Raw genomic sequence first — 12,856 nt, 5'->3', positions numbered from 1 at the left:
TAACTCCTTGTGGAAATGAAGTCCAGCCTTCACATTGAGAATACCTTCCATTGTATTGTGTGGCACTATCACTGTGCAAAAATGGGACAGACTTTGAACAGATCTAACAATCCAAAATTGAGCATCATTAAGGTGCTGTGGGCCATCAACAGCAGTAGAATTTTACTCTGGCACAATTGCATGACCTGGCAAATTCTCCACTCAATCATTACCATCAAGGCAGAGAATTAACGTTCATTCAAAGGAGAGTGCAGGAGGATATGTGAGGTGTAGCATCAGGCAAACTGAGTCATCTCAGCTCTCGACCATCTTTGCAGTAGTTCCTGACAGTCGTGTCCTAGGTCCAACCATCTTCAGCTGCATGATCAATGACCTTCCCTCCATCATAAGGTCAGAAGTTGGGAGATTATTTGCTGATGATTATGCAATTTTCAGCACCATTTGTGACTCCTCAGAAACTTAAGCAGTCCATATTCAAACACAACAAGATCTAGACAACATCCAGACTTTGACTGACAAGTGGCAAGTAGCATTCACACCACACAAATGCCAGGCAATGACCATCTCCAATAAAAGACAATCTAACCACCACCCCTTGGTATTCAATAATGTTACTAACTTTGGATTTCTCCACTATCAACATCTAGAAACTCAACTGGACTTGATGTGGAGGTGCTGGTGTTGGACTGGGGTGGGCAAAGTCAGAAGTCATACAACACCAGATTATAGTCCAACAGGTTTATTTAAAATTGCAAGCTTTCAGAGCATTGCTCCTTCGTCAAATGGATGTCAGGTGTCAGGTTAAACTAGACTTGCCACATAAACACAATGGCCACAAGAGGCTCGGAATATTGTAGCCACTAACTCACTTCCTGACTCATCAAAGCCAGTCCACATTCCAGACAACACATTCCAAGCCTACAATCTCTTCCATTTAGAAGGACATTGGCAGCCAATACATGAGAGCAATGCCACCTGCATGCTCCCCTCCAAGCCACTCACCATCCTGACTTAGAAATACATCACTTTTCCTTCTCTGTCACTAGGTTAAAATCCGGGAATTTCCTCCCTAAAGGCAATGTGGATATATCAACAGCAAATAGACTGCAGCAGTTCAGGAAGGCAGTGCAACACCATCTTCTCAAGGACAACTAGAGACCAGCCATAAATGCTGGGCAGCCAGCGATGCTCACATTGCACAAGTAAACGTTTAAAAATTCCTTCTTAAAAGGCACTCAATTTCTTAGCTGTAAAAGGAGGTTCTATAAAGGGATTTTGTTGGCCTGGAATTTGCAATCAGCAATGAAGCAATAAAGCACTCTTCTCACCATGAAGGAAGCCTACTGCATGGATTTTACCCTTCCCAACAAACATTCAAACCTGATGCTCGATGTCCAACAACAGAGATAAAATATGAAGAAAACTTTGTTTGCATTATGGAATGCAAGTATTGTTTGGCATCTTTATCTGTTCACTGTTATTTACTGGAGTAAAATGTTTCAAAATGCTGCCCTATTAATTAGACAGTTTACCTCATAATTTTGCTCAAAAATTGTTTGCTGCAAGTAGATGGACATGCTGTTGATAGTGGGCAACAAGGTCAACAGGGCATCTCAGCAAAACCCTGGTGAATGTCTGGACCACTAACCATTGCTCTTAAACAATGATATTTAAGGAGAGAGGAAGAAGAAAGAACACTGGATGATCAGTGAAACAAAAGAAACATAGGAAAGAAAGTTAAAGCTTGATATGTTAAAAATCTTCACTAATAGCTTATTACTAGTCTTCCCAAAGAGATTCCTTCAACTTTGGCCCTGAATTGCCATGGTCTATAATTGTAGGGATCATTCACCATATTTTTATTGACCATGGGCAACCTTACATCAAATGTAAAGGATAAAAATATGTCTCTTGTTATCTCATCCGCATCTTAATATGTTTGGAACATACACAATTCATTTAGCCTTTATATCTGATTAGAATCACAACAATATGCTCTGGTGGAGCCTTCTGGTTATTTTCACTGTGGAGCCACAGGAAAGGGTCAAGACGGGAATAGGAATTGGGTGGCTTGGCAAGTGAAAGACTAAGCTTTTGGCAGGGAAGGAAAGAGCTTGCAAGTAGTGGAGGATCTGTTTTCCAATGCTAATAGACAAAAACAATGGAACTTTATCTTTAAAGTGCCTGTCCCATGACATTGCCCAAAGCATATCAGATATTTTTATCTGTGTGTTTCAGGTCACACAGGGATATTTTATGGTGCATTGACAACTTGAAAGCAATTTAGAGTGGTGAAGTACAAAAGTTGTTTAAAAGCTATTCTGAAACAGTTCCAAGATAGCCACCAATATGTGGGAACAATTTTCTTAAGTTCAAAATAAATGTATAGTGAAAGACCAACAGTGCAAACAAATTTTACCAGTAGGCCCATTGTAAACATGGTGGTGATTGTATGTACCAGCTGAGGAAGTCTTGTTTGAAATTGTCAGGACTCACAAGTATTGTGTCCAAAATCCCAGTTCAATTTATGACTGATCATTGGTAGCAAATATTGTAAAATTGCAAAAATAGTGAGTGGCACGGTGACACAGTGGTTGATACTGCTGCCTCACAGTGCCAGGGACCCAGGTTCGAGTCCCGCTTTGGGTGACTGTCTGTGTGGTGTTTGTACGTTCCCCTCATGTCTGTATGGGTTTAGGTGGGTACTCTGGTTTCCTCTCAAAGTCCAAAGATGTGTAGACTAGGTGGGTTGGTTGTGCTAAATTGCCCATAGGGTACAGGGATGTGCAGGCTCGATGGATTAGCCATGGGAAACGCAGGGTGGCTGGGTCTGGATGAAATGCTCTACAGAGGGTCAGTAGAGACTTGATGGGCTGGATGGCCTCTTTCCACACTGTAGGAGTCTACATAAGTCTCATCTGTAACCAAATAAATCACTCCAAAAGATTAAACAACGTTCCAGCTGGCTTCAATAACTTTTTTTAAGTATGTTTCTGATATGTTAATATTGCTGGTTGGCTTTTTATCATTCTGGTTATGGTTTTCTGTGACATTCTGGTTATGTCTATACTTAGATCTCTATTTTCTTTTCTTGTTTCTTTGACCATTGTGTTCTGGAGTAATTCTTCTAATTTTGTTTTAATTATTTTATTGTTCTCTTCTTTTATCATTGGGAATTACAGACTTTTGATAGTAGTAATTTATATGTCAGTATGGAAGGAATTACATGTCATAGAGTCATAGAGAAGTACAGCACGGAAGCAGATCCTTCAGTCCAACTCATCCACGCCGACTAGATATCCCAACCCAATCTAGTCCCACCTGCCAGCACCCGGCCCATATCCCTCCAAACCTTTCCTATTCGTATACCCATCCAGATACCTCATAGGTCTCGGAAGATGTTGAGTAGTGGGTAAGGACGTTGGGGAGGAAGGAAGAGGCAACTGGATTGATTTGTCTAGGATGATTAGTTTGGTCTACAGATGAGAAAATGGACATGATGTGTGCGCTCGCTCCATTTCTCTCTCTCTCTCTGTGAATTTTAGTCCATCCCTCATCTTCCAGATTCTTTCTTTAACACAATAGTCTCCTGAGCATACGTGTTACCTTTGTCAGTAGTTCAGTTCTGAAAATGCACAGAAGACTGAACTGCCAATAATACACAATAATTACAAATGAGACTAAAAGATGCACAGTTTGTGACTGTATCACTATCTGTGCCACTTGGATTTCAGTCTGATAATTATGCTGCAGGTCATTCATCAGATGAGCAGTCCACTTCACAGGATTACTGTCCAAGATGTGAATATGAAAATTATCTCTCCCTCCTTCCTCACTTCCCAATTTAGTTGTGCTTGCAATTTAAACAGTGAGATTGAAGAGTCTAAGGATCGAAATCTTAAATTCCTTGTTGCTCACTAAGTTTTATATGAACAAAATTATAATTGTTTTCTGTTTAGTTTTTGTAGGTCACAAGAAGGAGGCATTTCTGCAATCCGATGGCTGTATCCAATCTATGGTATCCCTGAAACATTGTCCACAAAACTGTCACCTGGTAAGTATGCAAAGGACATTTGCTTCCAACATTGTGTCATGAATCACATGTAAACTGGTTAATCCACATGGCAGCAATTCAACTATTAAACTACAGTGCACCAGTTCAACTTATTTACAAACCGTTTACTTGGCATGGAGAAAAGCAGCTAACATTGATTTCTGCTAAAAATGCAGACTTTAAAACAAATATGTGCAAAGTGAGCAGCTGAGCTGGTCAGCAACACAGAAATACATTTATGTTGACATCAAGCTCGCCAGACTAGCCAGACACGAGAACTTTTGATAATCTTGCATAGAGAAATTGTGGAAGATTATTGTGCATATTTTAATCTTTGTGTTTTCTCTTTGCACAACTGCATGATTTACAAAGCTGGATATTTGTCTATGTAGAGATTGTGATTTCTCCAAAAATGTCTCTGTTGGCAGTGGCTTCTTATACTGTTTCATATTTTCACCACCAATCTTCTGCCAAAATTAGGGGCCTGGATTTTATATGCGCTCACTGGGTGTCTTTCCAACAGGGTGGAGGGAGCACGTAGAATAGGTCAGGTGGCTAGCCCAGGACCTCCCACCCACTCACAAGCTGACATGAAAGTTAGTCAATAATTCCTGGTCATTTCGGCATGTGAGTAAGCCTATTGTCCAGAATTATCATCTGTCTAAATCAAAGTTGTGATTTAGATGGTGTAGACATTGAGGTAGGAGTGGGAGTTAAAAATCCATTTTTAATAGTCTACATGAGGACTGAATGGAAGGAACGGGACACATCATTGAATCATTCAGGAATGCCACACATGTAGTATGGCAACAAGATGTCACCAACCACCTTCCTTCGTTGACAATTGCATGAAGTAACCACCTCCCCACCCGAAGTCCCCAGTCATAATCCTTTCTTGCAGTTCCTGCACTTCTGGCAAGGCCCATCACTGAGCTCTTGCACTATCAGGAATAATGAACTGATAGCTCTGAGGATGGGAATTCCTCCCACTGAAGTCTACTAAATTAGCCTACCCGTGGCTTGTCATGACTGTTCAGCAGACTTTTGTTTCAATATATGCTTCATATAACATCAATTGTTAATCTTAATTATTTTTTAAAAATAATGGAGTCACTGAGCCTACAATACTTTCAGGGAGAAGTCACATTACCCACTTTGAAGGTGTAAAAAGTATTGATTTTGAACACCTCCAGTTAGATAGAAACTGCTCAAAGGAAACAAGCCTTTATTCTATCTCTTTTATTCTGAAACTCTTATCATCAAAGTTTGAGAATTTAAAATACACTGGCAGAATTTATCACTGCATGGGGAGAGTTCTTAAAGGAGAAGTCTGAATCTTCACAACTGTCTCCAGAAAAGTAAATTGCAACCAGCCAGAACTCATCCAGCAGGAACCCCAGTGCCAATACCTTATGCAGAAAGTGACTTCAGGTCCAGCAAAATGGCGGGCGAGTGCAGGGCATCATGGAAAATGTAGGACATTGGTTGGGGTAGCGTCTCTGGAATATCTTAAATTTATATATTTTGGTTTCTTAAATTTGGTTGTTACCTGCCCTCTACCCTTGGTTTGGCTATTTTTTCTAAACACGGCCCATTTTTACCTGTATCCTTTCAAATGGCAACCTCTGTAACAAAAATTGAGTCAGGCAAGTCCTGTTGTGCTTGGCTGCACCATTCGCCTGATCCCGAATCTCTGGAGAAGCTGGATACTAATGAAGCCATGCTACGTAGGATTAAGGACATGATGGACAATATGTGGGCCAAAATCATTATCAAGTTTGAATCTATAATTTCAGAGATGGTTAAAAAGGAGGTAACAACTGCTCTGAAGCCATTGGAGGAAAACATTTCTTTGCAATGCGGGACTATTTTAGACCTGGAACGTTCGGCTAATAAGTATGATAACCGGCGAGCTAGCCTCCGAGTTAATGTTAATGTGTTATCTGCTATGGTAGAGTCTCTGACTAAGAAATGTGAGGACTTGGAGGCCTGCTCCAGGTAGAATAATATTCAACTTGTGGATATACCTGAGGGATTAGAGGGTCCTCGCCCCCACGGAAGTTATGGCCCAACTTTTATAGGACTTGCTCAGACTTGAGGCCAAACCTGTGTTGGACAGGGCCCATTGCACGCTGCACGCTAAACTGAAAGAAGGCGAGTTATCTCGCTCGATGGTCGTCAGGGTGAACCAGTTTCGAGTGAGATACACTGTGCTGGAGATGCTTCTCCCTTTGTATTTAATGGAAAGAGAGTATACATTTTTGCGGATTTTACCCAGACTGTGGCTAAGCAGCACGTGACTTTTGCCAAAGTAAAGAAGGAGCTACACTCATGTCCTAACATTAAAATTGGCCTTCATTATCCAACAATATTACATATCACCTTACTGAGCAGCCTAACCCATAGGTTTGATGACCTGGGTTGCGCTATGGACTTTGTGAATAAAAACCTTAAAAAGACCGCAGGTCCATAGCCGGATTGATAGTTGAGCCTAACTAGGCTGATTAGATATTAGCTTTATGCTAACACTGACAAAGACTACATTTCCTACTGTGGAGATGAACACATGCCGTGTTCATGGACTTGGATTTGGTATTCTTCTTATATTTGATTTCATTCGTCAACAAGTGCATGTTTTCTTACTCAAGACTTTATTTTGTCGAAAGGTTGCTCAGTTGGTACCAAAGAATGTAGAGTTTAATTGTTTAACTCTTTATAGTATATACTTTTATTCCATTCAAAATTTTACTCATTTTTACTTCGTAGTTTTTGTATAGTTAACTTTTACATTCCCCGAGATTGCCATGTAGTTGTTTGAGGCTACAAAAGACAACAGGTTTTTTTTACGATGGGGGAAGAGAGCATGTGCCCATCTCGAGGGTGCTTCTGCTGGGAGAGGAAGGGGCTGGTGGGCAGGTCATAGAGTCCTAGAGATGTACAGCACAGAAATAGACCCTTCCGTCCAACTCATCCATGCCAACCAGATATCCCAACCTAATCTAAATCCATCTGCCAGCACATGGCCCATATCCCTCTACACCCTTCCTATTCATACACCTATCCAGATGCCTTCTAAATGTGCTCCATTGGAGGGATACTGCTAGGGGGGGGTGATGGAGTTTGTTTAGTTCTGATGGGGATCGGGACAGGGGGTGGCACATATATCACTTTTACAAGGTTTACATTTATTTATCTATTATTGCACATTTGGAACTTTACGAGTGATTATTACATATAACACAGGTTAATGCTTCACCACCTTCGGGAGGTGGGAACATTAAATTTGCCAGTTGAATTGCAAAGGCCTGAACAACCCAATTAAACGCAGTAAGGTTTTACATTACTTGCGGCATCTTAATGCCCATATAATTTACTTTCAAGCAACCCACTTGAAAAATACAGAGAGTCCTAATTGAAATGAGGTTGGATTGGACAAGTGTATGTTTCCTCCTTCTCCAGCAGAGTTAGAGGAGTTGCTCCTCTTTTCCATAAATCTATTCCTTTTGTCCATGCTAAAACTACCTCTGTCTCTACTGGCAGATTTATGATAGTTATTTACAGGACAGATTTTTGACATTGATGTAATCATGGCTAATGTTTATGCTTCCAACTGGGATAATGAGGCTTTTTTCAGACGGTTCCTTTCAATGTTACCGGATTTATCTTCACACCAGTTAATCTTGGGAGGAGGTTTTGACTGTTGGTTGAATCCTCGCTTAGACCGTACTTCCTCTGTTCCAAGTGCCTAGTCCAAATCTGCTAAAATAATCAAGACTTTTATGGAGGAGTTTGATGTTGTTGATCCCTGGCATTCTTTCATCCCTCTAAAAAGGAATTTTTTTTTTTTGCAAGTCTACCGCACTTTAACACGTATTGATTTCTTTTTGGTGGAAGACAGATTGCTCACATCCATTTCTGGTTGCAAATATGATTCAATTGCTTTATCAGACCATGCATATGTCTTTATGAATGCTCGCTTTCAGACGTTTCTTAATACACGCCCATCTTGGCATCACAATGCATGCTTAATCTTCGAGGAAGATTTTGTTAATTTTGTTTCTCAGCGGATAGATTTTTAAAAAAAATTGACAAAACCCCAGATGTTACAGCTTCCTTGCTGTCGGAAACCCTGAAGGCATTCATCAGGGGTGAAATAATTTCTTATGCAGCACATAAGAATAGACTTAGGAAAGAAAAAATGGCATGGTTAGCTCAATGTCTGTCTCAATTAGACTCTCTTTATGCAATTTCTAAGTCTTCAGAAGTACATAAAGAACTCATATTCCTACAGGCCAAGTATGATGTTGTAATGTCACAATATACCACTGAGCTTTTACTTCACCCTGGGTCTAAATTTTATGAACAAGGAGATAGAACTATAAATTGTTGGCCCACAAGTTGTGCCTAATGTCCTCAATTAATCCCCCAAATTAAGGCTAATTGAGGTGTCACTTCAGACCCATTAGAAATCAACAAGACTTTTAAGAAATTTTACATTTCACTTTATTCATCTGAATGTTCTTCTGCTACAGTAGATTTTGAGAACATTTTTGGTAAGGTTACTGTTCCGACATATTGATCAAAATGTGGTAAAGACGTTGGAACAAACAATCACAGCAATAGAGTCATAGAGATGTATAGCATTGAAACAGACCCTTCGGTCCAACCCGTCCATGCCGACCAGATATTCCAACCCAATCTAGTCCCACCTGCCAGCACCCGCCCATATCCCTCCAAACCCTTCCTATTCATATACCCATCCAAATGCCTCTTAAATGTTGCAATTGTGCCAGCCTACCACCCTCTGCGTGAAAAAGTTGCCCCTTAGGTCTCTTTTATATCTTTCCCCTCTCACCCTAAAACTATGCCCTCTAGTTCTGGACTCTCCAACCCCAGGGAAAAGACTGTGTCTATTTATCCTATCCATGCCCCTCGTAATTTTGTAAACCTCTATTAGGTCACCCCTCAGCCTCCGACACTCCAGGGAAAAGAGCCCCAGCCTGTTCAGCCTCTCCCTGTAGCTCAAATCCTCCAACCCCAGCAACATCCTTGTAAATCTTTTCTGAACCCTTTCAAGTTTCACAACATCTTTCGATAGGAAGGAGACCAGAATTGTGTGCAATATTCCAACAGTGGCCGAACCAATGTCCTGTACAGCTGCAACATGACCTCCCAACTCCTGTACTCAATACTCTGACCAATAAAGGAAAGCATAACAAACGCCTTCTTCACTATCCTATCTACCTGTGACTCCACTTTCAAGGAGCTATGAATCTGCACTCCAAGGTCTCTTTGTTCAGCAACACTCCCTCGGACCTTACCGTTAAGTGTATGAGTCCTGCTAAGATTTGCTTTCCCAAAATGCAGTACCTCACATTTATCTGAATTAAACTCCATCTGCCACTTCTCAGCCCATTGACCCATCTGATCAAGATCCTGTTGTAATCTGAGGTAACCCTCTTTGCTGTCCACTACACCTCCAATTTTGGTATAATCTGCAAACTTACTAGCTGTACCTCTTATGCTTGCGTCCAAATCATTTATGTAAATGACAAAAAGTAGAGGGCCCAGCACCAATCCTTGTGGCACTCCACTGGTCACAGGCCTCCAGTCTGAAAAACAACCCTCCACCACTACCCTCTGTCTTCTACCTTTGAGCCAGTTCTGTATCCAAATGGCTGGTTCTCCCTGTATTCCATGAGATCTAACCTTGCTAATCAGTCTCCCATGGGGAACCTTGTTGAACGCCTTACTGAAGTCAAAATAGACCACATCTACTGCCCTCAGCAATCTTCTTTGTTACTTCTTCAAAAAACTCAATCAAGTTTGTGAGACATGATTTCCCACGCACAAAGCCATGTTGACTATCCCGAATCAGTCCTTGCCTTTCCAAACACATGGACATCCTGTCCCTCAGGATTCTCTCCAACAACTTGCCCACCACCAAGGTCAGGCTCACCGGTCTATAGTTCCCTGGCTTGTCCTTACCACCCTTCTTAAACAGTGGCACCACGTTTGCCAACCTCTAGTCTTCCGGCACCTCACCTGTGACTATTGATGATACAAATATCTCAGTAAAAGGCCCAGCAACCACTTCTCTAGCTTCCCACAGAGTTCTCGGGTACACCTGATCAGGTCCTGGGGATTTATCCACTTTTAACCATTTCAAGACATTCAGTACTTCCTCCTCTGTAATCTTGACATTTTGCAAGATGTCACCATCTATTTCCCAACAGCCTTTCTCTTCCGTATCCTTTTCCACAGTAAAGACTGATGCAAAATATTCATTTAGTATCATCCCCATCTTCCATAGTTTCACACATCGGCTGCCTTGCTGATCTTTAAGGGGCACTCTGCTCTCCCTTGTTACCCTTTTGTCTTTAATATATTTGTAAAAACCCTTTGGATTCTCCTTAATTCAATTTGCCAAAGCTATCTCATCTCCCCGTTTTGCCCTCCTAATTTCCCTCTTAAGTTTACTCCTACTTTCTTTATATTCTTCTAAGGATTCACTCAATCTATCCTGTCTATACCTGACATATGCTTCCTTCTTTTTCTTAACCAAACCCTCAATTTCTTTAGTCATCCAGCATTCCCTATACCTACCAGTCTTCCCTTTCACCCTGACAGGAATATACTTTCTCTGGATTCTTGTTATCTCATCTCTGAAGGCCTCCCATTTTCCAGCCGTCCCTTTACCTGCGAACATCTGCCTCCAATCAGCTTTCAAAACTTCTCACCTAATACCGTCAAAATTGGCCTTTCTCCAATTTAGAACTTCAACTTTTAGATCTGGTCTATCCTTTTCCATCACTATTTTAAATCTAATGGAATTATGGTCGCTGGCCCCAAAGTGCTCTCCCACTGCCACCTCAGTCACCTGCCCTGCCTTATTTCCCAAGAGTAGGTCAAGTTTTGCACCTTCTCTGGTAGGTATATCCACATACTGAATCAGAAAATTGTCCTGTACGCACTTAAGAAATTCCTCTCCATCTAACCCTTTAACACTATGGCAGTCCCAATCGATGTTTGGAAAGTTAAAATCTCCTACCATAACTACCCTATTATTCTTACAGATAGCTGAGATCTCCTTACAAGTTTGTTTCTCAATTTCCCTCTGACTATTGGGGGGTCTACAATACAATCCCAATGATGTGATCATCCCTTTCTTATTTCTCAGTTCCACCCAAATAACTTCCCTGGATGTATTTCCGGGAATATCCTCCCTCAGCACAGCTATAATGCTATCCCTTATTAAAAATGCCACGCCCCCTCCTCTCTTGCCTCCCTTTCTATGCTTCCTGTAGCATTTGTATCCTGGAACATTAAGCTGCCAGTCCTGTCCATCCCTGAGCCATGTTTCTGTAATTGCTATGATATCCCAGTCCCATGTTGCTAAACATGCCCTGAGTTCATCTGCCTTCCCTGTTAGGTCCCTTACATTGAAATAAATGCAGTTTAATTTATTAGTCTTATTTTGTCCCTGCCTGCCCTGACTGTTTGAATCACTTCTGTTCTTATCTGTACCCGTCACAGGTCGATCTCTTTCCTCACTATCTCTCTGGGTCCCACCACATCCCCCCCATCTTACTAGTTTAAATCCTCCCAAGCAGTTCTAGCAAATTTCCCTGCCAGTATATTAGTCCCCTTCTAATTTAGGTGCAATCCATCCTTCTTGTACAGGTCACTTCTACCCCAAAAGAGATTCCATTGATCCAAAAATGTGAATCTTTCTCCCATACACCAGCTCCTCAGCCATGCATTCATCTGCTCTATCCTCCTATTCCTGCCCTCACTAGCTCGTAGCACTGGGAGTAATCCAGATATTACTTCCCTTGAGGACCTCCTTTTTAAATTTCTGCCTAACTCTCTGTAATCTCCCTTCAGAATTTCAACCTTTTCCCTTCCAATGTTGTTGGTTCCAATGTGGACAATGACCTCCTGCTGGCCCCTCTCCCCTGTGAGAACATTCTACACCCTCTCTGAGACATCCTTGATCCTGGCACCAGGGAAACAACACACCATTCTGCTTTAATAGAACTTGAGGCTGCGGCTGGATCACTACAAAATGGTAAAAGTCCTGGGGCCAATGGTTTTCCAGCCGAATTTTGTAAAATGTTTTGAAAAATGCTGGCTCCACTTTTGGTAGATGTGTTTGTTGAAGTGTTTAATTCTGGCTCTCTTCCTCAAACTTTAACTCAGGCATCAAGTTCTTTGTTTTTAAAGAAAGCAAAGATCCCTTACTGTGTGATTCATATCATTGTATAAGTCTGCTAAATGTTGACTTTAAATTATGGTCAAAACTATTGGCCCGGCATTTGGAAACCATCCTTCCATCTATCATATCCTTGGATCAAACTGGATTTATTTGCAACGCGCACTCCTTTTTTAATCTTAGGCAGGTATTTAACGTTGTTTACAATTATCCCCCATCCACTTTCCTGAGGCTTTGATATCTTTAGCTGCTGAAAAAGCCTTTGATAGAGTGAAATGGATTTTTTTTTTACTTTGGAGAAATTTGGCTTTGGGGAAACATTTATTTCTTGGATCAAACTACTCTGTGAATCACCGCACGCCTCTGTTAGGACCAGTAATATGAATTCTGATTTTTTTCCACCTTTATTGTTTCACTAGACAAGGTTGTCCTTTGAGTCCACTGCTGTTTGCCATTGTAATTGAACCTCTGTTTATTGCTCTACAGACTCATCCTGATTTCTCTGGCATTATTAGAAATGGTGTGGAGTTGAAGGTTGCCCTCTCTGCAGATGACCTTTTGCTATTTGTCTCGAACTTATCTCTCTC

The 12,856-nt window shown here is 41.2% G+C and overlaps 1 protein-coding gene across 1 annotated transcript in view; it reads left to right on the top strand.

Annotated features, from left to right (window-relative positions):
• Nucleotides 1-12,856, top strand: part of LOC122555067 (cilia and flagella-associated protein 47-like) — a 497,478-nt gene that overhangs the window by 414,346 nt on the left and 70,276 nt on the right. The window contains 1 exon segment of the mRNA XM_043700727.2: nucleotides 3,960-4,054. Within this exon segment, the coding sequence (XP_043556662.2) occupies nucleotides 3,960-4,054 (95 nt within the window).

The sequence above is a fragment of the Chiloscyllium plagiosum genome, unplaced genomic scaffold, assembly GCF_037043375.1.
Source record: "Chiloscyllium plagiosum isolate Xiang-an unplaced genomic scaffold, Cpla_swu_hap1 HiC_scaffold_12, whole genome shotgun sequence".
Lineage (NCBI taxonomy): Eukaryota > Metazoa > Chordata > Chondrichthyes > Orectolobiformes > Hemiscylliidae > Chiloscyllium > Chiloscyllium plagiosum.
The sequence above is the reverse complement of the archived record's forward strand: the minus strand, read 5'-3'. Positions and strand labels throughout refer to the sequence as shown.